The 25,367-nt window shown below is 40.5% G+C and overlaps 2 protein-coding genes across 2 annotated transcripts in view; both read right to left on the bottom strand.

Annotated features, from left to right (window-relative positions):
- The window catches only part of LOC105906390 (probable phospholipid-transporting ATPase IIA), a 39,031-nt gene extending 29,127 nt beyond the window's left edge, over nt 1-9,904 (bottom strand). The window contains exons 1-4 of the mRNA XM_012834523.3: nt 9,730-9,904; nt 5,422-5,566; nt 2,231-2,344; nt 1,603-1,711 (exon numbers count right to left, since the gene is read on the bottom strand). Coding sequence (XP_012689977.1) covers nt 1,603-1,711; nt 2,231-2,344; nt 5,422-5,566; nt 9,730-9,797 — 436 coding nt within the window. The 5' untranslated portion in view covers nt 9,798-9,904. The remainder of the gene's footprint in view (nt 1-1,602; nt 1,712-2,230; nt 2,345-5,421; nt 5,567-9,729) is intronic.
- A 1,835-nt stretch (nt 9,905-11,739) lies between these two features.
- sall4 (spalt-like transcription factor 4) lies at nt 11,740-18,463 on the bottom strand. Its single transcript, XM_012834585.3, has 4 exons — nt 18,238-18,463; nt 13,811-16,348; nt 13,280-13,560; nt 11,740-13,016 (listed from the first exon to the last, which is right to left on the bottom strand). Exons 1-4 carry the CDS (start codon nt 18,302-18,304, stop codon nt 12,591-12,593), a joined length of 3,312 nt encoding a protein of 1,103 aa, XP_012690039.2. The 5' UTR covers nt 18,305-18,463; the 3' UTR covers nt 11,740-12,590.
- Between the last annotated feature and the right edge of the window lie 6,904 nt (nt 18,464-25,367).

Below are 25,367 nucleotides of genomic sequence, written 5' to 3'. Positions count from 1 at the left end.
TACAATCCTATTAAAGCGTAGAGGGAGAGCAGAGAAATGTGTTTGTGAGAAGAGCCTCTGTCATTATCAAATAAAAGTGAATAGAATTGTGTCCCATTGTCCTGTCTTATCTAGTCAGTGGAGAACAGAGCTCCCTGATCTAATTAGAGCGAGGTTAGTGGCGTTTGTGCTGGCATGCTGCAGGCAGCTCTTGATTCACTTTTCCACTACAATAATCTCCTGTGCAGTGGGTGACAGAATTAAGGGAGGGGTGGAATTCTCTCATTCCTCTGCGTATGAGCAGGGCACAACTGTTTGGGGGAGGTCAGTGACCTTTCACCTTTGTGGTGGTGCCTGGCTTTGTGCATATGTAAGACATTAACACACGTTAATATCGCCATGCACTACATTCAGAAGAGTTTAAGAAAATGCCATCCCTTTGTGCTGCTGTCCAAACCGAAATGTGCTCTTCAAATCGTTTGTTTGGAAATATAAATTCATGTGTTCATGCAACCTAATAACGTCAATTATTACTTAACTTTATCTTTCCACTTAGGTAGAGGACATTTAGACTCTTTGATATTTACTTCAGATATATCATTTACTGACACAAACAAGACTTTGCTTCCTCTGGGTTGGGTTTCGGATGCATGTTTTCACAAAGATGACCTTTGAGCCTCCAATTTTCAAGGAAGGCCAGTCTTTTCATTCCGGGCAGTTTAAGTTTGATTCAGAAAACAACAGCAGTTTTTTTGGAGAGGTAAAAGCAGTTTGAAAATAAACAAGTAGTTTGGCTTGCTTGAACCCTACACAACAAGACAAAAAGAACACATCCTCCACAATTTTTTAACAAAGGTTACCAGTAAGCTTCAATGGAGTCTAGCCACGTACTGAGGCACAAGCACTCCTACAGATACCACATCAGCCTGATTTTAAATATCTGGCTGAAGACAAGGCTTTGTTAAGCTACTTTATGACAGGACATTTTTGACACTGCTGTGAAAGGTAGAATAACAAGTTATAGTTTGATAGAACAGCTAAATTTTTCCACCAAAGCTCAATGATTGTTACACAACTGTCTTAAAATAAACCGCATGGGAACAAAGTTATACCATAACTAGGGCCTTAACTTTCTAAAAGAAAGAAAACACTCTAGATCACTCTAGATTAGATCTCTGTATTTGACTTTCAAAAGTAGGCAAGCACCAGTATTTTCATGACACTGTAAACACAGACTAATCAACTGAATCAGGAATAATAAACAATACATCCTAAATACAAATTAACATGAACATGTGGAATGAGTAGCTATGATTGTTAATGTTTCATATGTTTATCCTCCAACAATGATATACAACACAAAAGTTTGATATTTTGTAATTTCCCTTTGTGGATATTATATATTATAATGATATTGTATCATGACCCAGAGACCTTAGACCATGTTTCCATCTAACATGCACAACTGGAAAGCCAGATTTAGAGATCCAGGTGCCCTTAAATACCCTACAATTCCAAACCAAATGACAATCCCACAGAGAGAAGCTGTGGTTCAACTGTGAATGAAAGTGTGCTTTTGCAGTGAACTAACAAGGCTTTGTTCAAATGAAAACAAGATTTCACCTCTGGTGGAGAGTTTGCTGTAGATCTGTGAATTGACTTCTTTGTCCCTCAGAAAACACCTCATCTCTTCCACTGCCTCCCTCACAATGGTGATGATTAGCACGAAGCCCTGAAAAGCAAACACAGTGGTGAGAACTCCAGCAGCCACATGCATATTGCCTATCTGATATTTACAGAGGATTTGCATTACTCCCACCAAATGGTTAATAAATAATCATTAATAATGACACAACAGGCCTTAAATATAAGCCTTGAGAGTGTCTCCACGCTGAAATAAACTCAAGAAATCCAGACTACGTCTTTCGGTCCGTTCTTCAAGTTTATATTCTATCAGCCCCAATATAACATGTATGGTTAGATCCATTGACAAATATCCTGGTTATAAAGATCCTTCACTGACAAGGCAGTATCAGGACAAAGAGACAAAAGGCCTCTAAGAGATAAATAAACAATACCACATACATACTTGCAGGCTACTTATTATTGCTGAGGCTGAGCAGAACACACACACACACACACACACACACACACACACACACACACACACACACAGACACACAGACACACACACACACACACACACACACACACACACACACACACACGTAAAAACAGATTGGTCACTCACCAATGGCACCCAGTAAGTGTAAAGTGCCCCAAGTCTCAATTCATTGACAAACTGAGAGCAGGCCAGAAGCAGGAAATACAGGTTGAAGAAGTACTTAAACTGATTGTATAGTACCTGTCACAGCAAAAAGGAGGATACAAATAAGTACATGTCTAAAGATAAAACGAATGCAAAATTATTATAAATGAGGCATTGTATGCCTAAATACATAATCAAATATGCTTTGAGTATATTTCTAGGCTCTGAAAAAGGCAGCCATATTGATTAAAAATATCCAAAACAGAGTATCAAGATGCATAGAATGAACAGAAATACTGAGCAATATTCTACACAACTCTGGACACCAACTGTCCTGTTCTTTCATCACTGAACTCATCATTATTTGTCAAAGATCATTTTGTTTGCATTCCCATTTCATATCTGGTTCACCTGCTACATGTGTAACATGCATACGATTTAATCTGTGCCATTTATAAGCAAACCTACTTACAATGAGGCCCAGTGGTAAAGAGTTGGACAAGCTGTTAATTAGCTAGGTCTGTGTGAAACTCACTTACAGTTGACAGGAAACCATGTTTGCCAAAGCTACAAGCTACTTCCCAGGTAAGGAAAGTGTGCCTATAAGACCACATACAGTGTTCCAATTATAGCGTCTTTGAATGCATTCTCCATTCTGCATTGACAGCGCTCAAACATCTTATTACTGTGTTTCCAAGAGTAAACCAGATATGAATGCCTAATAATCCTGCTTTTGAGTCTTACACTTTAATCAGTATAGCTTTAAACTGCAAACTAGTGTAAACAGATATGTAGATCATTTTCAAGCGCTGCAAACCTAACTTTTAAAGACATTTAAGGAGGATATACTGCAGCTGCCTCAAAGCTAACGATGTCTCACTGGCTTCAACAACAGTTTTAGTATGGACACTTCAACTATACCTCCCCTCATTTCACATTTCACAAAAATGAAAAGTACAAATTCAGTTACTTTACGCTTTTTAACATTCTTAACCATACTAAATACAAGGGTTCATATTTAATTATGTGGAAGTGGCCAGAAACCAGTGTTAGTGTGAAAACACACTTGTAGCAAAGGTGTGATGGATACGCCTCATACCGATACTAATGATATTTATATTTATGCAAAAGATCTTCTTAAGTATCATGTTTATACCCCACACAAAATACTATGGTAAAAAAACTTTCAAACTATGATACTCTAATTTCCTCTGCTCTACTATAATGTCAGAACAACTCCATGTTTTTTCTTTTCACTTTTGACAATATATTTACCTTCTAGTAAATCTTTGTAAGATTTTGGGAATGAGTAAAAAAAGTAATACTTTCTAAAAAATATATATACATATATATATATATATATATATATATATATTGTACACAACATTTCTCTATACTCGACTTCCCTGGCACATACCTAGTTTTGAACCCAATTGAAGTGTGAGGAGAAGCAGAAGTACACATAATACCACACCACACCAAGGCTGACAGACACATGAAACACTAAACTGAACCCACAACACGCACACGGACACCCTGAAGGAAAAAGAGTGCTCTTTTCAGGGTGCTTCATCAGTTGTTTATGCTTCTTTTGCATACAAAAACAAAATGGGATTGTAGGCTACTTGATGTTTCAGTAATCTGGATTGGAGTACAGTACACAGAAGGGGGATCCCAATTCTTTCTGTTTAATCCAGGTCATAAAACAGTTGGTTCGATATTTGAGGTCTTAACACGTTTTGGAACTAGTGTTTTAACAGTTTCCCCTGCCACCCAGGGTGAGGTATTTACAGCCTCTACAGCTAGTGCCCACAGACACAGCTGGCTGTTCCTGCTACAGCTCTCTCACAGGCACAGTAGTAGCATGGAGGGCCACAGAGAACACTATTCTACCCTTTTCATGAGAGAGATGGAGAGGGAGAATGACAAAAAAAAACTAAAAACAAGACAAAGCAGACTCTGCCTAACTACCCATCATTCACTACTCTGGTTTCTGCAAAGTGCTGCTGTGATAGCATATTCTCTTTCAGCGCAGATTACGTACACAGTCGATTTGAACATTCAAATTATATGATTTTCACATGTGATTAAAATAATATGACTTTGCATTGCAAATTCTTTTCTGTTTGCATTTTAAAACATGATTTGCTGAAAAAGACCATGCCCTGCCTTTGCCTAAAGCATTACTTACTGAATGAAACCTGCTAAAAGGAAAATAAACTATTGCATTAGAGCACCTTCCAAAAATTCAAATGACATGACTATCACTTCAACAGAGAGTAAGGGAAGCATGAAAACATAAAAAAAGATCCCAATGGTTTAGAGTATGATCCCTCATCTAGGGACATAAAAACAACCACATAGACAGACACACACACACAACCAGACAGACACACACACAACCAGGCAAACACACACACAACCAGGCAAACGCCACAGATTTGACAAAAATGATTGTAAATTGTATTAGTTAATTTAATCTCTTAATCTCTTTGCACTATCCACACAAGCACAAGAACATTATCTATTTGCACTATCCACACAAGCAGCACAAGAACACTTTCCTCCTGGGCATCTACACTGTCACTCACAATCATGCACATTGCACCATAGGGTCAGACCGATTGTTGTATCCATTACCACCCCACTCCTTTTGAACATGTTCTCCCTATGTGTATGTGATTTGTGTATGCGTGTCTGTGAGTTGTGTATATTGTATAAGCAACTGGATGTCCTAAAATTTCCCTCCGTATTAATAAAGTATCCATCTATCTATCTATCTATCTATCTAGTTCACTGATCATAAATCATAAAGAGCCCTCGTGGTTTATCGTATTATTAACCTTAACACACAAGGGCCTTTATAGTTCCTCATGTTTTTCTTCACTGAGTGACAAATAAGTATGCTACGGCAACACTGTGGTCACAGTTTGACAATTTCAAGTCCCTTTGACATGCGCTTGAGAAAAAAAAAGTGTGACTGTCATACTTTAAAAGTAAATGTCAGGTCTCAAACAAATCAAACAGATGTTTCAGAAAGAAACATGGACACAATCGTTAATATATTCATGCAAAGCAGACATGCATGCATGTGCTATGTATGAACAATAGGCTACTAATTGTCTTTAGCCAGTAGGTATAACTTGAAGGAATGTTTCACTTGAGGAACTTACTCCAGGAAGGAAGGTGAAGAAGTTGTACTTTTGGTTATTGATAACATTCCTAGGATAACGTTGCTCCCGCTTTTCGGGATGTCCCAACCAGACTGTTCGTGGCCGGAAGTCACCCATGCCGCAACATCTTGACCAGGGGCAGCACCTGTAGAGAAACACACACACACATACACTCCTCCTCAATTTAACACCACAACATAATGCCACATAAACACTCGTAGAATACCTGCATAAGTCACCAACACACACTATAGGCTACTTTCTGACTGTCCTGAGTATATTTATTTTCAAGAGAACTTTTCAGCATTTTCCTGTGTACTGGCCAAAGACACAGAAGGACAGTGCTGTAAATGAAAACTACTTACACATTTCAGTCAATATTTAATCATCTTCTGGCCCTCAGTACGTACACACCTTTCACAAACACCACTCTACACCATTAGAGCTCACCAAGATAAGGGAATAAATGACACGATTGAGCATACACTCCTGGAATATGCCAGGCAAGTTTTGCAGCTGCAACCGATCACATGTCTGCATATTATAACTAGCTTTATCAGGTAACTTTACGAATTAAGATCGTATTTAATTAAGTTTGTAAATGTAGTTTGCATTATTATTCGTAGTAGTAGTAGTAGATGTTGCAAGATGTAGGCTAACATACATGTTTTGGTTTTCTGTTTGTTTTGCGGGCCGGGGGGATGGGTTGCTGTAGGGCAGTGACCAGTTTATAGATTTTTACAAGCAGAAGTAAGCTTAACAAATAGAACGCTTAACATTTTGTGCTGCATGGACTGTAGGCCTTAGTCAGGTGGCTTAATGCAAAATTTAGGCTCGATCGTGACAAGAGTGATAAAAGCATGAAATTTGGCACACAATTAGCTTATACCCTACTAAAAGATATTAGAAGGGGTGCCCAAGTGAAACTGCTCATTTTTTCGTTTTAATGAGATATTAAGTTTTGACCTAAATCAAGATATGCGTTACCTGTGGTCCGATTTTCAAAACGGTTATTTTGCCTAGAAATGCTTACCAAATAAGTAATAAATCAGTTATTTATGCATGTTTGTGTTTTCTTGTTTGTTTTTGATATCCACTAGTTTAAACAAATGTCCCTTTAAGTAGCAAAACAGACAAAAAGACTTGTGCCCGTGCGCGCGCTCATCCAAGATGGCGGGAAAGACGTAATTCTGCTATATCTGTTAGGTAAAACCGTTATTTTACCACCATTTAAAACCATATTTGCATTTGTATCTTTTATATGTATAAGGACAGTAATATTTTATTAAAGATTTGCTTCAACATCATTAAAATAGCACCAACAAAGGCGCATTACAGTACCAGTAGGCTACTGCAGAAAAACGGTAAAATTGGAGCAGATTGAGCGTGTCTTTTCCTACATCAAAACTGATCATATGAGGAATGTGCTGTTATAAATTGACAAATGTGATGATGAAAAATGAACAAGTCAATAGCATTTATCGAGCTTATCGAGTACATAGAAGAATGTAGCTATTAAAAAAGGAACTCATATGTTTAAACTTTCTGAGCTGTCGTTGTACATCAAGAGGCTTGAAGATATTGGAGTTAAGAAAACTATAAATAAAACCAGGTTAATCAATGTCTTGCTAGAACATTACAAAGAGACTCTTTAAGAACAAACTGATGGAAGAAACACCGTTTTAGATTTCCGGGATGCAATAAGCAGGCTATTGAAGGATGCTTTGAAACACAACTTTTCAGAAGACGCCGAAATTCTAGCGAGGCCTGCAACAATTGTAGGCTAAGGAAAGACATTTTTGCACACAAAGGATTTATTTTTTCTGGGTGCTTTCCAATGGACTGCCATTCAAAATATTAACCGTCAAGCTTAAAGTCTCTCGTTTCTATCATTCTTTATGGTCTCAACATAGAGGATCAAGAGAAGTCTGAAAGCCAGGCATGTTTGGCCAAAACTGGCCAAACTTGCATTTCAGCATCTCGTGAGCCACCCCTACCACTATATGTTGGGCTAAATATGCATAGCTCCACTAGAAGTAAGACATTGATAGAAAAGATATACCAAATGGGCATTTCTGTTTCCTATGATCGTATCATTGAGATAGAATACTGGCTAGAGACGTCTCTTTGCGAGCGCTACAAGGCCAGATTGGAGTGCGCTCATGTTCTTAAGGGCTGCATTTGTGATAAATCGTTGATGAGTGCATTCACATGAATTCTACAGGCATCAATAATTATAATAATAATAAATACAAGAATATTTGTATCATTAACAATTACGTTTCACATTTATAGTCATGATTCTACGAGGCTTCGTGATAAATAAATAAAGAAAGAAAGAAAACGAGAACGCTCGTTCAATTTAAGAATCAGTGCACACTTTGGCCGTTTAAGAACACATTTCCAGGCATTCATGACCGGTGGAGATCTTTTCTTAGGTTGAAGATATTAAAGACACTTAACAAAATGTGCGAGAATGAGGTCCATTGCTCACAATCCCAGCTCCACGACATCAGTCTCCTCATTTCACGGAACTGGTATCAGCATCTTTCAGTTTACAACAGAAAGTGTGCCTGGCGAAAATAGGCCCCCACTAGTTCTGCCGTGTGGAACAGAGCACCAAGGATAACCAAAGAGCTATGTAACGGTCTCTGCAGTTGCAATACGCACAAGTTCAGTTTCCGTTCCAGCCTGCAAAATAACACCACTTCAGGGCAATGTTAGCATTAGGTTTGGATGACTATCCCAAAGGGTCTATACTGTATGGAGAGAGCTGATTACGTGCACCTGCAAACAGCGCTGCTCACGTTGCAAATGTGTTCAAGAAAAGTTGAGATGCAAGCCAATGTGTTAATGTGATTGTCCAGAGAGCAAATCGTAGAGCTATTTATAACAGCACATTCCTCATATGATCAGTTTTGATGTAGGAAAAGACACGCTCAATCTGCGCCAAATTTACCTTTTTCTGCTTAGCCTCCTGGTACTGTAATGCGCCTTTGTTGGTGCTATTTTAATGATGTTGAAGCAAATCTTTAATAAAATATTACAGTCCTTATACATATAAAAGATACAAATGCAAATATGGTTTTAAATGGTGGTAAAATAACGGTTTTACTTAACAGATATAGCAGAATTACGTCTTTCCCGCCATCTTGGATGAGCGCGCGCATGGGCACAAGTCTTTTTGTCTGTTTTGCTACTTAAAGGGACATTTGTTTAAACTAGTGGATATCAAAAACAAACAAGAAAACACAAACATGCATAAATAACTGATTTATTACTTATTTGGTAAGCATTTCTAGGCAAAATAACCGTTTTGAAAATCGGACCACAGGTAACGCATATCTTGATTTAGGTCAAAACTTAATATCTCATTAAAACGAAAAAATGAGCAGTTTCACTTGGGCACCCCTTCTAATATCTTTTAGTAGGATATAAGCTAATTGTGTGCCAAATTTCATGCTTTTATCACTCTTGTCACGATCGCGTTGTTAAGCCACCTGACTACCTGTGGAGGCCTGAGGCTGGATCTCCATAAACTGAATGGCATAGCCTACCACATATACGCTGTTCACACGCCCTGTTTGATGGCTGGTTGCATTTCAGTGCAGTTATCAGGAGAACAGGCTAAATCCAACCACATACGACTAGCCAGGTGTAATAACAGGCAGCCAAGAGACAATTCCGTAGACCGTAGGCAGAATTTCTCAACATTGACCATACAATGGTCTGTCTATTTATGTTACAGTTTCATGTACATTTGTACAGTGATTGTAATGCCAGTACAATAGTCTCGTTATCCATTCGCCCAAACAACCAAATTCCCCGTTCCCATTAGGAATCAGTTTCGTGAAGCCACGAAATGACACAAAGACGGTGGTCAGGAGACAATACCACAGGCCAGTGCGTAATCTCAGATGAGGTTACTATTTTGTTGGTCAATTTCCCTAACGCGAGCATTAACCAAATTGGCAACAGCGCCACAGAAAAATCCACCTGCATCTTTAAGACCCGGAACAAGGATATCCATTCTTAAAGGCTTTGCGAAAATAAAAAAGATATTCTATTAGCAGTGCATTCAGCTACATTGTTGTTGTTTCTCTACTCAAATACCCTCACAGTCAAAAGACTACAATGAGATACCGAGGATACATAGAGGCAGATACATATAGCAGCTTTGGCTACAAGCATTATCCGATGAATAGGTTAGAATCTCCTTTGCTAATCAAGAGGCGAACTATTTGTCAGGAAAACTAAGCCTTTCCCTTGTTATAAATGCAGTAATTTACTCCTCGTCTGTGCTCTTACCCATTCCTGTGTTTATTGTCGTGCCGTTTTTTGTGTCTCACAGGCTGTAGCGGTATATTGTCCGTCATTGCAGCTGGCCGTGTTGACAGTCAAGCAGCCATTCTCTGAACTAGCTGGGCGGAGGCTAGCTGTCAAAGAGCTTGCGCCAGACTGGTCGGCATCAGCACTACGCCTGTCACCAACAGGGTTTGATTCACGACCACCGTCATGGTAGCATCAGACTTTTAATGGCCCATTTAGTTGATATCAATATCGACAGATGTTATTGCATTATTTTTGTCGAGCACACACATTGCTACGGTGAACCTCGGTCTAAATTGTGGAATACATTTTAAACGAGCCTGATCCATATACGATCATCTTAAGTGAGTGGAAGGGTGAATGTGCCATGCAAACCCAGCCAAAGCAGCTATGGTCAAACTTGCCCTGAAAAAAAATATGGTGATCCACATGCAAAGGTGATGATTTGAGAACGGGACAGAAATGAGATAACATTTCAGTGGGGAGAGGCTGCGTCACCAACAGCTGAGAAGAGGACTTCAATAGCCTACACTAGAAATGGTCTGTTCTTGGGTCCATTGAATGTACCTAAGTGTAAAATGCCAGGACGACCACTGATGAGAGTTACGATATGCTTTACTTGTGATTTAGAGTTCAACAACACAACTGTATTGATTTGGGTGTCATGTTGTGGTCTAAATTTGTTTTGGAGTAAATACATTTGACATTTTCAACCCTTTGAAGGGTTCTAGGGTGTTTGCCATCAGTAATATCGCCTAGGGCGTAATGACATCCAGTTTTTCTGCCAAAAAACTAAAGGAATTAAAAAAAATAAAAACATAAGAACCAAATTCACCCCATATTTTTTTTATTCTGAAAATAGCAGAGTGTGGATGAATGGAAAACAAAAAAAGCACAAATTTACAAAAAGTCTACACTGTAAACAAGCCTAAAACTGACTCACCATTTATGAATCTTTATACAAGACCCCTTTAACCCAGTTCTGACAATTCTGTAACATTTTGAAAAAGGCACAACTTGGTAATGCATATTATACATATTTAAATCAGAAAGGAACAATGGAGTCTTGGTCTATTCTGAGCAAGAGATGTGCAAAGTGTCCCACAATACATTCATACTTTAAAACACAGAAACAGGAATACATCAGCAGTTGTGGGGCAAGGAGTTGTAAGCATACAATTACACTGCAAAGAAGCAGACTATGCAGAGTTGTCCAGACTAACAGTGAGAACACAATAAAAACCAATAAGGAAATATGAGGTAGAGCGGTGCCAAAAAGGCCAATGTTTCATGGACTGAACATATACAAACACACACACACGAAACACATCAGACCTGCTGCCTTTCATGTCCCATAGGCCAAAATGGTGAAAATGACTTCTGTATGCAATTAATACCAAAATAGGATGATGAATTGGGGTTAATATGGGACTACCATTTACGTATGATGAAGCATGAGCAAATGTTTCCAGGTTTTAAACAGGGAGGCATTACATCCAGTATTTATGAAAATCTAAAGTCCAGTGTGTACATGGTCGAGAAGTAGGTGGGAAATGACAACCAGAAAACTTCAGTATGAGCTCTAAAATTTGAACAGTGAAATGTGACTATAGATGGACCAGCCTAAATGTTAACATTTCCAAATTCATTTAAAAGAAAGAAAAGAAAAAGAAAAAAAAAAAACAGAAAAAAAGTCAACTGGAGATAAAGTGCAGTAGATGAGCATTTTCACCATCAAATACGTCTTCATATCTACTGAGGAGCTGCAAACCTATTGCCATCCACCAATCTGAAGGAGCGGAAATACTAATATATTATAGTAGAGAGAAAAGAGTACAAAATATGAATCCAGTTATTGAAAGACACAGTAAATAAAGATTTGAAAAAAAAAACAATGATATTCTAATGCTACATGCAAAAATATAGAACATTTTGGTCACACACATATAGACATCAAATAGAACCTTCATTACAATCTTGTGGTGCTTAAAAATAAAACAAAAAGAGCAAGCAAAAAAAAAAAAAAAAAAAAAAAAAAAAAAAAAAAAAAAACACCTGACCATTTTCAAACTAGGCACTTGGCAAACGGAATTTTTGGTTTCAAAAGCAGATGATGAACTTCCAACTCACCAAACCATAAAAATAATTTAAATGTAGAAAAAAGGCTTCCCCGTCAATGTCCACACCATAGAGCATCTCACTCCAAGTCATGTTATCCAGAATGAGCCAAACAGATCAATGGAAAGTAACTATACATGTTTAAGACCCTCCTTTTATGACATGATTAATGAAGGTGCCCTGACAGGCTAGAGGCACCCAAAGGTAAACTACCAAGAATTGAGTCACGGGCATCTAGCTGGTTTAAATTAACCTAGACACCTGGCACACAGAAGTGGTCTTGAGAAACTAGTCTATCTTTGTGAGAAAACTCAAATCCTTCACTTTATTATGTCATGCCTTGGAGGTAACAGATTTTCAAGTATGACTTACATTCAACTTCTAGAAACAAGACTGACTTACCAAAAGACAAAAATACCCGCATACATTAGAGAACAGGAACAGTAAATACAACTACAGTAGTTATATCAAGTTCAACTACAAGTAACACTAAGGTTCTGAATGGTAAACAATTCAAAAGCAGAGCAAGGAGAAAAGCTGCAATCTTCAAGTTATGGAGGGAGATGACAAAACTATGCCAGATACCTCTCCAAAATGCTGTAGATACTGAGGATTCACCAGAACCACCAACAAATACAAAAAAAAACAGAAATGTTTTGAAATGTTGGCATAATGCTCAATACCAGCTCAATTATGCTCTACAAGTCATGGTGGCCCTTAAATTAATTCACAGCAATCTTGCCTTCCTCCATGAAGTGGGGGAATGGGTGGTCTGAGCCATTCTTCTCCATCTCAGCCATAGCAGCAGGTAAACCTGTTTGCGACCCATCCACCTTCATCATAGCCCCTGTGGAGGCCACCAGTGACCCTCCAGCAAGGGTACCTGGTAGAGGGATCCCACCATTCTGAATAACTGAGATCTCATTGGTCTTCATGGTAAGACCATTGGAAAAGGCAGCAGCATACTTGTTCCACACAGAGGGATCAAAATTCATGGGTGGGAGGGGAACGAGATCCTTAGGTGACGGAATCATGTCTGGCAACATCTTGGCCTCAGAACTCATAGCTATGAGTGCCATGGGATTGTCCAATGAGAGCCGTTGCCCTCTTCTTGCAGTGTTATTCCACATATGAGTACCAACATGTACCTGGAACACAGAGAGATGGATTAGAAGTTATATTTACTTCCCATGGTTGTCATAACAAATAACTTTGATTAGTGCATGGTGTCTCCTCCCAAAATGTATGATTTTAACTCATTTTAGTTCACAGCTAAACCAAACCCTCATATATCCCATCCCTCTCCATGTCCCTCCACCCAAAGACATGCATGCATTCTGCCTTGATTAGGACCCATAACATATCTGTACTCACTATTCATATACTCTGTACATATCGTTTTGTCATTTACCTTCAGATTGCCTTTGGTTGTGAAGGCTCGGCCACAGATGGTACAGCCAAAAGGTTTTTCTCCAGTATGTGTACGCTCGTGGATCTGCAGGGCACTGGCTGAGGAGAAGTTCTTCCCACAGGTGTTGCACAGGTGTTGCCTGGTGGAGCGGCGTGAGGCACTGCAAGCTTGGTGCTGAAGGCCAGGGCTCTGAAACAGGCCCATAGGGGTCTCCGGGGGGATCTGCATCTCCAGTTTCACCAGACTAGGAGGAACCCTCATATAGGGCATGTTGCTTGAGACTGGAGAAAAAGGATCAAGACAAAACATGTTTTTTTATTTGAAATTAAAGATTAACACACTTTGAATGTACGATTTACTTCACACCACCAAAAACATGACTTACACTTACACAAATCATGAAAGGATGGATGGAATGAATAATGTGATCTTTTTACCTTAATTTAGAATCAATAATACTCTTAATGTTCACTATAATTTGCCCCTAACCTGATATATATATATAATTTATTAATACTTTCCTGTACTCACCAAATTCTCCATTTGAATAGGGCAAGCCTGGTTCTTCTTTAATTGTTTTGGGGACAAAGCTGGAAGAGGTCAGATCCAATGCACCGTCACTGGAGTCTTGCTGCCCACCATCTGAATCTGGTTTGGAGGCTGCATCCACACAGGCCGACTCTGGGGACTTTGACTGGCTGCTCCCCAGCTGACTGTCCACTGGTGATGATGAATGAAAGGAGACAGAGTCAGACACAGCTGGACTGCGCCCATTCTTATAGTCTTGTTCAGCAAGGGCAGTGCTGGTGGATGGGGAGTCCTTGAGGCCACCATCGCTATCGGATGCTGTACTGCTCTGTCGCTGCAAATTCAGTGCAGCAGTCAGGCTCTTCATATGGTTCTCCAAAGCCGCAATGCCTGTAAACATCTGGGAAGGTCCATGTAGGATCGGAGTCTCATCTCTTGACACATCAGAAGGGCCATGGTGGACCAAGGGTTCTGACGACATATTGGTCGGGTTTTCTTGGGGCTCCATTTCAGAGTCCTGCTCCTCAAGGCTCTCTTCTAGGCTGTTGGGCGTTCCTTCAGTCATAGATTTGTCTTCAGTCAGGCTGGTGTCCATGCACTCTGGTCCATCAAACTGCGTCTCAGGCACAGGAGTGTTGGAAATCTGGCCACCCATATGCATTCTGATGTGTTGCTGGAGGACCACAGCGTTAGTAAACTTCTTCTGACAGATAGGGCAGGAATGCTGCATCTTCAGTGGTGTGTTGGAACGGTGCACACCATAATGAGCCTTTAGATTACCTTTGGTGGAGAAGGCCCGGCCACAGATCTTGCACTTGTACGGGCGCTCACCTGTGTGTGTTCGGTAGTGCATCTTGAGTGAGCTCTGGCAGCTCAGGATGCGGTTGCAGATCACACACTCATTAGGGTCATTGGTCCTCTTCTCCAACCCGTCCACCATCTGTTGAAGCTTTGCCGTGCTAAGTCCATCACTGCTGAGCCCTCTTCCATTCATATGCTGCAGTCCAACCAGTGTCTCTGAAGACTCCTGGCTCTGTTCCATGCCCATCTCTTGTTGAAACATGTTGGAGTGGATAGAGGTACCATCACTACCAGAGGAGGGTGGCCTTTGTGAGTATGGCTCAGCACTCATGCCAAAGGGTTTATACCCAGATGATAGCCCAGATGATTGGAAGCCTGACACAGGCGGGCGCTCACCTTGTTTGCCATCTACAAAATTAGATTCCTCTATTGGCAAAGACATGCCGTATGGAATGCCACTGCTGGTAGGAATGTTGTCCAGATGTTCTGGGACAGGATAGGGATTCATCTTGATATGTGGGTACTTATCCTTGTGTCTCGTGAAGTGTACCTTCAGGTTTCCTTTGGTAGTAAACCTGTTGCCACAAATGTTACACTTGAAGGGCCTCTCCCCTGTATGTGAGCGCAAGTGAATCTGGAGTGCACTGTCATTACCAAATACCTTCCCACAGAACTTGCATTTGTGCTTTAATGGATGGTCTCCAGACCCATTCTTCACCTCTGATGGCAAACTTGGAATCTTGCTGCTGCTCCCTTTTTTAGAGGAATCGAGTCCTGCTGCTGCAAGTGCATTAAATGGACTAGGGAAGGCCAAAGCTCCTGGAGACGGAGGCAAGAGGGTTGGCAGCCGGCTGCTAATGTCCGGGAGCCCCTTCATTATGTCTGTTTTGGTGGTCATTGAGCCTAACCCTGCAGCAAGAGAGGTGGACCGCCCGTTGGCCTGAGGTAGTTTACCCTGTTTCATAGTCTCCAGTGAAAGGCTCTGAGAACCGGTCCTTTTACCGATGAGCGCCGCAGCCGCAGACAGCTGCTGGGAAAGGTGAGCACCCAGGGCCTTCAGAGGGTCGAGGGTTGCACCTACAGCAGAATTCAGGCCCTGAGGGGCCATCATGGCCACCTGGATGCGGATCTGCTCTGTCAACTGGATCTGCTGGAGTTGCTGCTGTTGGAGACTGACCAGCTGCTCCATAATCACAGGAATGGCATGAGCTGCAGCAGTGGCTACGTCCTGTGATGGAGACTTGCAGCTAGAGACAGATGTTGAAGAGTTATTGGATGATGAATGCTGAGTTACAGCGAATTTGGTTGCTGGCATGGATTCTAAAGTGACATTGTTCAGGTCCTGGTGTTTAGATGATGGAAGGTAGCCAGCATTAGCACTTGAAGGCATCTCTGCGGGAGCTTGTGTCAAAAGCTCTTCACCGGTACTTAGTTTTGCCAGCTGCTCATCTTCCATTGCTTCCACACCAACAGCGGATTGAGGGTCAGGAGACTCGTCGTGGCTGTGCCCATTCTGGAAGTCATTTGACGAGTCATGGGAAAACTCTGGATGGATTTCTTCCCCTCCTCCATTTTTCATGATGACCACCTCTTGGCTTTTAGTGCAATTCTGTTGATGTTCAAGAAACTCCGCCTCATCAAAGAACTCAGCACAGCACTTGACACAGACCCTCGTCTCTTCCATGCGACATCGCTTCACCTCACTCCCCTCCTCCTCTCCCTGTCCATTCTGTAAAGCCCCTGTGATCCAGAAAAGAAAAAGAAGAAAAAAAACATATTAAAGAATTGTCATTTTTCATTCAGCAGTTTGAAATGGCATTAATCAATTTCCAAACAGCATTACAGATGATATACAAACTGTAACCAAATAATAATTTAGAGTTTGCATTAGATATATAGCTTTTTTTTCAGTCATTTGAAAATGTTATCCAATTTATATACATCAAACGTGTAAAATGCATGTTTGCCCCTTTATTCTTGACTAAATACTGCCAGCAGGGGGCCCCTAGATAATGAAATCACACAACCCCTCTGAGACCGTGTGGCATCTTGCAACAATATTAATTGCTCAAGCAAACATGAGTAAGAGAAGAAAAAAGAAAAGTTCAGAAGAGTTTAGATGGATTGATTTGATGATTGGACCCTAGTTGTCCCAAGATTTTAGTTGGATGAAAAACGTTTGCATTTAAAATTAGGCTTATAGTCCGTCACATATTTTGCCATTGTGATTCATACAAACGTTCTTGCATACAAACTTCCCCCTTTCGATGTATGAAATTAGGCGAATCAAACAAAGGGGAGTAAAAAATGAAATAACCCCACAGTGTAATTATTTAGGTCCATTTGGGAATGCCCTTCCCCATTTCTCCATCCTTCTGACCCATTTTACAAATAAGAATTGGCTCAATAATACATTTTCAAATCATTCATGGGCATCCTAAACTAAATTCATATTCGTGGGAGAGCAATCGGCCTCCACACGATGGCGCATTGGCTTAACCTCTACATTATAGGCGCTTCATGACGCAAAGTTCTCTTTTCCCATTCAACGCTGAAAATGTTTCGTTTTAGGAAAGAAAATAATCGGTACTCTCATGCAACTATCTACATCTGATGGCGAGAGATTAGCAACGAGCGGAGCAAAAGAATGACCATTCAAGGCGTGAATGGCCATATTAGCTTACCTATGAAGGTGTTACAATGTTACCAGTTTATAGTTTACGTACGGCAAAACCAATCGACCCCCGCCCCCCTACCCAAAAACTGCACCCCCACCATACTCCATGTGCACGGTCACAGGCAGCCACGGATTTAACTATAGGGATTTATTGCTCGCCCCCGAAACTCATTCCATGCCGACCTGTTAAACACCTTTGTTTGAGAGCATGCATTCCACCACACCACAAACCTTTTACAGACGGGACTAGGTATATGCCCTACTCAGCTATGAATCACACCCACAGAGATGATACAGAAATTCGTAAGAGTCACAGAAAACAATAGTTAGTTAGTGGTTGGTTAAAACTTTCCACCAAAACAGTCTCGTAAAAATGAAAGCATAAAGCATAGTAAACCGTCTATAAGACACAATGATACATGACAAACGTAGACGAGTCATTATTATTCAATACTAAACCACTTTTCAGCGCAGCCAAACGCATTTTAATTATTAACAACGAGCACCCAAGTCATTGAAAACTACCAACTTCACACCTGATAATAATCAGTCATACAGGTAGCAGGCAACGGACATTCGCAAAAACACAATTTTTAAGAGGCGATATATCTTACCTACGTCCGAATATGCAAATAAGCTACTAACATCCACTTCTTACTTTAAATTGTTAATTTTAATTCAGAGAGTTATAGAATAAGTTGTTTAAAATACCGTCTTCGATTTTGACTCAAATGATAACGACTGCTTACTGCGTTACGCATCCATATTCATATTCTCCCAAAACGCATGGTTAGTTCCAAGGGTCATGACTCCGGTCAAAGTGCGGCGAGTGAGTAAACTACATAACCTTAATAAATTGGCAAAAAATAATTCAATTTTCGGGAAATAACCCATCAAAATTGAAGTGAGAAGTTTGTTTCACATACTACGGTTAGTCGGCAGGGTTACTCACCATTTTCAGTCGAACCGGGCTCTTCAGAATTGATTTGCTGTGGCTTGGATTGCTTGCGCCTCGACATGGTCCAACCATCGGGAGCAAATACTAACACTATTTACTCCTCGCCTTTACAAATTCTTCGGGCTGGAAATTTGCCCCTCAAGTAGAAATGCGCATGTCAAAGTAATTATTATTATCAATAATGCAATGCGATTTATCATGGTCTTCTGACAGCTGATTGGCTCTGGTCCAAGTGCTTACACATTATTCAAATGTGCTCCATTGATGAGAAAAGCAGGGAGAGCCAAGGGGGAGGGAGATGCTAGACCGGGCAGCGAGAGGGAGGGAGAAAGAAAGAAAGGGGAGGGAGAGTTCAGAGGGAGGGAGGAAGAGAGTATGTAGGCCTGAAAGTAAGTTAGATATGAGTCTTACATAACAGTTAAAGATGCTATTATCAGGCTGCTTAATATGGGTCAGTAGATTATGAAAATACTTTGGCTCATGGGTAAACATGGAAATATAATACTGTTCTTAAAACTTCATCTAGTAGTCTTTTTTTCTTCATGGGCTATATGTATCCTATCTCATGAACAAAAAGTTTAGTTTTAACGTATTTACAGTAACTCAGTCGAAAAAGAAATCAATTGCACTTGTTGCTTTTTGTCAGCTGGTAATGAGTTCAAGTTAAATTAATCACGTTTTAACTCGCTTGGATCATCACTGCGTCTCATTTACATGACGAAAGATCTAAAGCTACAGGCTCATTTTTTTCGGCATTTTAAGGGATATTTAAGGGAGACCGGGTACAATTGTAATACTTTTTGTTTGCGTTGTATTTTGCAGCAAAGGTGTCTGCTTTCATTGTAACATATGTGCAACATTCACCGTTCGTCTCTATATTTACTTCACTAATTAACGCACATGTGCCTTACATTTGGTCTCATTCTCATCTAAATGCAGTGAGTGCCTTTATTACAACTGCCGAAGACAATTGTAACATGTCAGTTTGAAGGGGTAAAGTCAAATGTACGCTAACAGCCATGCATTATTCAAACCGCAATAGTGGTGGAAAAGGGTTTTTCTGTAAGTTGTAGTCTTTACAGCGTTTGTTTTGAAAATGCCAGTGAGATTGCTTACAAACCAAGGGTCTCACATTTTCGCAAAAGTGGCTAGCCTATTTCACTTGCTACGCTTGCTGTATTGCATGCAATTCGTGCTACAATTGTCCCCAGCCGACCTCGCCTAATACTTAAAAACATAATGAGAATATAATACGTTGTAACTAATAATCATACTAGCATCTCGATCGGAAACCACCTGTTACTTGTGTTCCTGTCAAAACACATCAATAATGCAGTCTAAATCTTGCGCAAAACTTAAAAGTTACAGATTTGCCCCACTAAACGACTTCTGTGTAGAACGTTTCACAGAGATTGAGACACAAGCTGAACGTAGCATGCTGATGCTATCACACATTCTGTCTGTACGTTTCATCGCATTAACATAGACTGGATCTGAGAAATTAAGCATATTACAACTGTCCTCTTAATGCAATAATACCCGGTCTCCCCTAATAGAAAAACACAGTGGGTATTTCCCATGGTGATATGTCTCTCAAGGTAACCATGTATTCGTTAATCAATAAATATATGCTTAAGAGTACATGTAGTGTGCAGTCACACTGGAGACAACCAATGTAACATAAAAAGTTATTTCTTTCCAATACAGCCAACGAAATAGAATGGGCTGTATAATCCCATATATGTGGGTCAATGAAATAAAGAATTAGACCAACAGTGCCAGAAGTGGCCTACCAGTGAATATGTTTTAGCAGAATCACATGTTATGATCTTTATGGTGGAATCAGCTAATAATGGTACACCATTACAACCTTCCTATAACTTTGCCTGATAGCCAAGAAATATAGTCACACACTTTAAATCCCTGCAAATATACTTTCATCCTTGAACTATCTTAGAATTATAAAAAGAACGGTAAAAAGATTCAGATTGGGAATGAAGATATTACCTCAAATGTCCGCATGTAATATCTCACATCTTGAATCGATCAGAGCCAAAATTGACCAATCATTTAATTTAATCCGGTATGTATAATGCATTATGTTGTGATGATGCATCATGTTTAGTTTGTGTAGGTTCCATCAAACACTGTCACTATAAGTCTAGATACAGACAGTGCAGATACAGATACACAGTCTTCACAGAGGTTATCTGTATGTGCAACCACACAGTATATTGGGCAGTAGTACACTGTATTGTCAAAGTGCTGTCTGTAGTGTGCTTTAAGACCTCTCTTCATATCACAAACATCAAAATAAATACCAAGTCAAAAAAATCATGGTATGCTATCATGATGAACCCACAGCCAAGCATAAAATGTTTTGCCGTACACATTGGTGCGCATAATCCTGCTCTGTCGTGCTTGGGTTGGCCCATGAGAAAACCAGCCCAGTATAGATCAGCACTCAGGTGCTCCACTTAGGATCTCCACTCTGACCTCTCCTGTCCCCCTTGACCATGAGCCCCCATCCTCAGTCTGAGAGACATGTTTTTTCCCTTCTACTTGGTCTACTCAATGTTCTATACATTTGTTTAGATGTCTGTCTTACTCATGTGATCTTTAAGTTTGCTATTGATTCCGGCTGATTGAAGCCGTCCTATTAGTCTGCCATATCAAAGCCAAGAGACTGTTGCCTTCCACTTTTAATGATCATGTTTCTGCTGTCTTCCCTCCCACTCATGTTATCCTCCTCTGTTCTTCAGCTTGTTATCAGGACAATCAATTGTCAGCTGTGTATAATTTGCCTTTAAAAATGTAGAGCTTCAGGTCATTAGTGGTGGTGGTGGCCAGGCCAGGTTTGGTGATTTTCACACCCCTAAACTCAGAGAATTTTAATCCCCTTTGCACCACCCCCTCTGAGTCTGGTCAGAGCCTCAAGAAAGAATTTATTGCCTTCCCTCAAAAGAAGATAGAGCAACCTCCCATAGCACTACACCCCCGCGCTCTACAACACTTGCCTAATTCTCAAACAGAGGAGATTGATGGGACTGAAAGTAATGAAGGGCCTTTGTCACACACCCAAAAAAAGTAGGCTGTTTACAATACCCGCCCATCCCCTGCACAAAGCCATATTTCTGGCCGATGGCAGCCATTTTGTGCAGTGAGATAGAACTTTCAAGGTGAAAGTGTAGCAATGGAGGTTGGGTGTTATGGATTGATGTCTCCTGCAAAATGGAGTCTATATGGAGGACAAGATTCACTAATGCTGTGTGATGTTGGTACACAGTTTTAATAACTGCCAAGAGTGTGAGAGTCTGCCAGTGGGTCAGTGCATTTTATTGCGTGTGGACCTGTGTCTGTATGCAAACTTGTATCTGAAATGATCTGCATTTGGACATACAGCATTTTCATACACAGGAATCAATCAGCGATGTTCCCCCTCATTTGTCTACAGACGTTGGCCCCTCTCCCATGGCACTTAAGCCTGGCTGCGTTGAAGCCTGTGCTGTTCTACTAATGGCCTTGGTCAGATAAAGATGAGTGCTTGGAACTGCCCTGCTGTTCATTTGTGACCCAAGGAGAGGACTCTATATCTTATAAAAACAAATGTCCATCACTGGGAGACGGACGGGGGTGAAGGGAGGCAGAGGATGGGGTGGTGTGTCTAGACGCTTTATGGCCGCAATAAGAAACAGCGCTTGAATCACACTGTTTTTGTGACATTCAAAGTAAACAATTCTGTTGTTGTGTTATGTGGTGTCATAAAACTACAGTTGTGGAAAGACAAAAGAGAGATTCATCACCACTTCTCTCTCTTAAAGGGGGTCAGATTTTTTTTCCAAAATTAGGTGATGCAGTTCGACAAAATCCATTCTTTTTTCAAGCTCTTTTCACTGTGCTATTGATTTCATCACTCACTGTGTTTCCAACACGAGAGCTTGTAACCTATTGTGTCAGCACAATAAACAGGGCGTGTTATGATGCGAAACAAAACTATTTGTAATGAACAACAGGATCTCACAAATAGAGGTTTGAATAGGATTGATCTAAATGAGAAAAAGTGTTCCGATATGTTTTGTGGATTCCAGAAAGCCGTTAGACAACTTTTCTGTGTTGTTAGACAACTTTTCTCCACTCTATGGTCTCCAACAATGACTGCATGGTTCCTCCATAGCTTGGATGAGTCCTGTAACAGTGTTCTCTCTCATGACACACTCTTCAAATGTATCAGAGCACAGAGTGCAGATTATTCAAGCTTCTTCTGCTCTCTTCCACACCGGATCAGATGTCAGTGATGCCAAACGTGCTATTAAAAGACTTTGCTGGAAGTTCTGGAAATGGTCTAACCACCCACCCAACCGTTGTTCCTAAAAGTGTAGCATCAGTAGGAGCATCCGCAAATACAAGGGTCTGTTTATTGTAGCCCTGTGCTCCATGTAACACTAAAGGGAGCTGACATTGGAAGTCCAACCAGGAGCTCCTGAACAATAACATTGCAACACTTGGAGTGGACTTGTAAATTGAACATGTGTTGCTCAGCCCGCAGTAAAAGATGAAAGGCAGCAGGCAGTCTGCGCCGGCTGAGATATTTCACGTCAACACGACAGCCCCTCTGCCCTACGACCCAAACACAGGATATGTTTCATTAGGATATTATGGACTATCAAACCTTAGCAGATGTGTTGGAGCTGGTGTGTTATGAGCAGCAGTGGAAAGCACATACAAACCAATCTGGTCCTTTACTGGGACACTTTCTCTGAGTAAGGTATGAATCTGGAACCATTCAGTATAAGCTATGATCAATTCATTTAAAACATTTTGATGTAAAACACAAAAGCCTTGAAAAAGTCAAGCCATCACCACATAATGACAAAAACCACTATATTCCAGTATTTCTATCATTGTGTTTATCCAACGGCATAGAAGACATGACTGGCCCAATATTGTGTTCACCCCACCCTGACAATGTAGGAGTACTGCCGCATGCTAAACCCACATAGCGTGCCTCCTGGACATCAACTGTGCTGACAGAATGCCAACAGGATGTTGGCATCACTATGAAAGGTCATGTCTATAAGATTGAGATGATTGTAATGCATCATATGTCTCTCCCTTGAGGACATGTTAGGGCTTTAATTGGTTGAACACTAACATGCTGGAACAATTACAAAGAAGAAGGAAGAGAATATCAAAATGACCTGAATCCTTGAAAGGATTAAAAACACAAATACATTTAGAATGGGGGGAAAATATATTGATTTGAATAAATGGCCTCTCTGATCACTTGTTGATCCCACAAGAGCCCTGTCTTGGTTCCTCTAAACAGTTTTATCAGGAGGGGAAGTGGAGAAGAAAAACAGTCTGCTCCATGTTGTGACACGTGGCATGGATTGCCATTCATTTGTTTGTAATGAAATGCTTTTTAAGCCTATTACATGACACACACTGACCTCATCATCAACAACAGAAATGGGGAGGAAATAGACTGTGTGCAGGTTGACTGATGGAAGCACTCACAAACTCTGATGAATATTGATTGATCACAGAAGTTGTTCTCCAAATGGGAACTTGTTATTGCAAGAAAGGAGAGAGAGCGAGAGGGAGAGAGAGATAATTTATGTATGACATCCAGCATTTAGGTTTGCTTACCATTTCCACCGAACCTAATTTCACAGAATAATGGCTATTTCCCTTTACGCTCAGGCTTGCTTAGGAGCCTGACTGAACCTGAGCATTGTGGTTCAGGTGTAAGTTGATATTTTTGGCAGCCCTGAACCCCCTTTTTCTCTCCCTTTAAATGTCATTTTTGGTTGGTGCTAAAACACTTCCTCCCTCCTTTCAGGCCTATAAATATCACCATTATGTGTGTACAAAGGGAACAGCGACAGTTTATGTGCTGTGATTGATGTTGCTGGACAGTGGACAGTGCTGCTGAGAAAAAGCAGACCTCAGGAAATGAGTGTGAGAGCTTTATCCTCCTCACAGCCAGGGTGGCACAGCCTGTGTGCATTTTCTAGAATCTCCCATATCCTTCAACATGTTTAGAGAACTCAGAGAAATGACTGCTGCCACTGAGAATCATTACTGATGATAATGGTGACATTTGACCATCACATTGTTTTTTGAGGGGTTACAACCCCCCCACCCCCCTCTCAGTGCATCATTTGCTCGTGCTCTCTGTGTGGCTTCACAGCTAGCGATGAATGATCTGCCGATTGTTGGGAACTCTAAGGGATTTTACATCACAAAAAGTATGGCTTTCAATAATGCTTGGCTGGCAATCACACACAATGCATGCAAAAGGCCACTGAGGGGGGTTTTACAGGAATTTGACCTATTCCTGTCGGGCTAAATAACTCTGCGTTATGACATATTTAAACTCAATGTGAAATCAAATTGATCTAGTTGATGCAAAAATATAAGCAATATCTAGAAGATCAATTAAAACTGGGAGTAATTTCAATACTTTCAAATACACAAATCATTTTCATGAGACACAAAAAAAACACATGTATTTGATATTAATTTGTGAGAGGAGAGTTGAATGGTGTAAAGCAACAGGAAATAAGTGCTATGCACTCTCCGACTACAGGAGATGCATTCACACGTGGGTGACAACACGAAGGTAGATGGGTCTGACACAGGAAGCACAAATTGCCTAGGCCTCTGAGAGAGAAATGTGAGTCTTTAAAGATAACAAGATGGCTGCTTGTTTGTCTCACACCATTGAGTAGAGAGGTGGGGGAGGGGTTGGGGGAAATTATGTTCACAGTATTTTACAAACAAGTCAGCAACTCTTTTGCCTTTGTGGCCACAGAACAATGTGTGAGCCTAATGTGTAGGTGTTGATAACAATCTCCATATTTGACACTACATTGCAGTTTTTTCCTACCTAAGAAGAACCATCTAAAATTCTGTCTTTTTAAATGTATTCCTACTTGTGTAGTGAATGATATATGATAATAAGTAGTACAGAGGTTCAGAGTATGAGACAAATAAAGAAGTAAGTAAAGAGCAAAAAGATATGGATGTGAGATAGACCCATCAGACAAAACAGAGTGAGGGAGAGAGAGAGAGAGAATCCAGGACTCCACACATGGCTGTAATTTTATGGGGGATTGGCC

The sequence above is a fragment of the Clupea harengus genome, chromosome 4 (genome assembly GCF_900700415.2).
Source record: "Clupea harengus chromosome 4, Ch_v2.0.2, whole genome shotgun sequence".
Classification (NCBI taxonomy): domain Eukaryota; kingdom Metazoa; phylum Chordata; class Actinopteri; order Clupeiformes; family Clupeidae; genus Clupea; species Clupea harengus.
The sequence above is the reverse complement of the archived record's forward strand: the minus strand, read 5'-3'. Positions and strand labels throughout refer to the sequence as shown.

Bases quoted from the DNA above. Each gene is read 5' to 3' on its own strand.
- sall4 (XM_012834585.3), bottom strand. From the start codon at position 18,304: ATGTCGAGGCGCAAGCAATCCAAGCCACAGCAAATCAATTCTGAAGAG. The intron at 16,349-18,237 runs GTGAGTAACCCT...TCTGGATCACAG, and splicing joins GCCCGGTTCGACTGAAAATG to GGGCTTTACAGAATGGACAG. The intron at 13,561-13,810 runs GTGAGTACAGGA...CTTTTTCTCCAG, and splicing joins CTATTCAAATGGAGAATTTG to TCTCAAGCAACATGCCCTAT.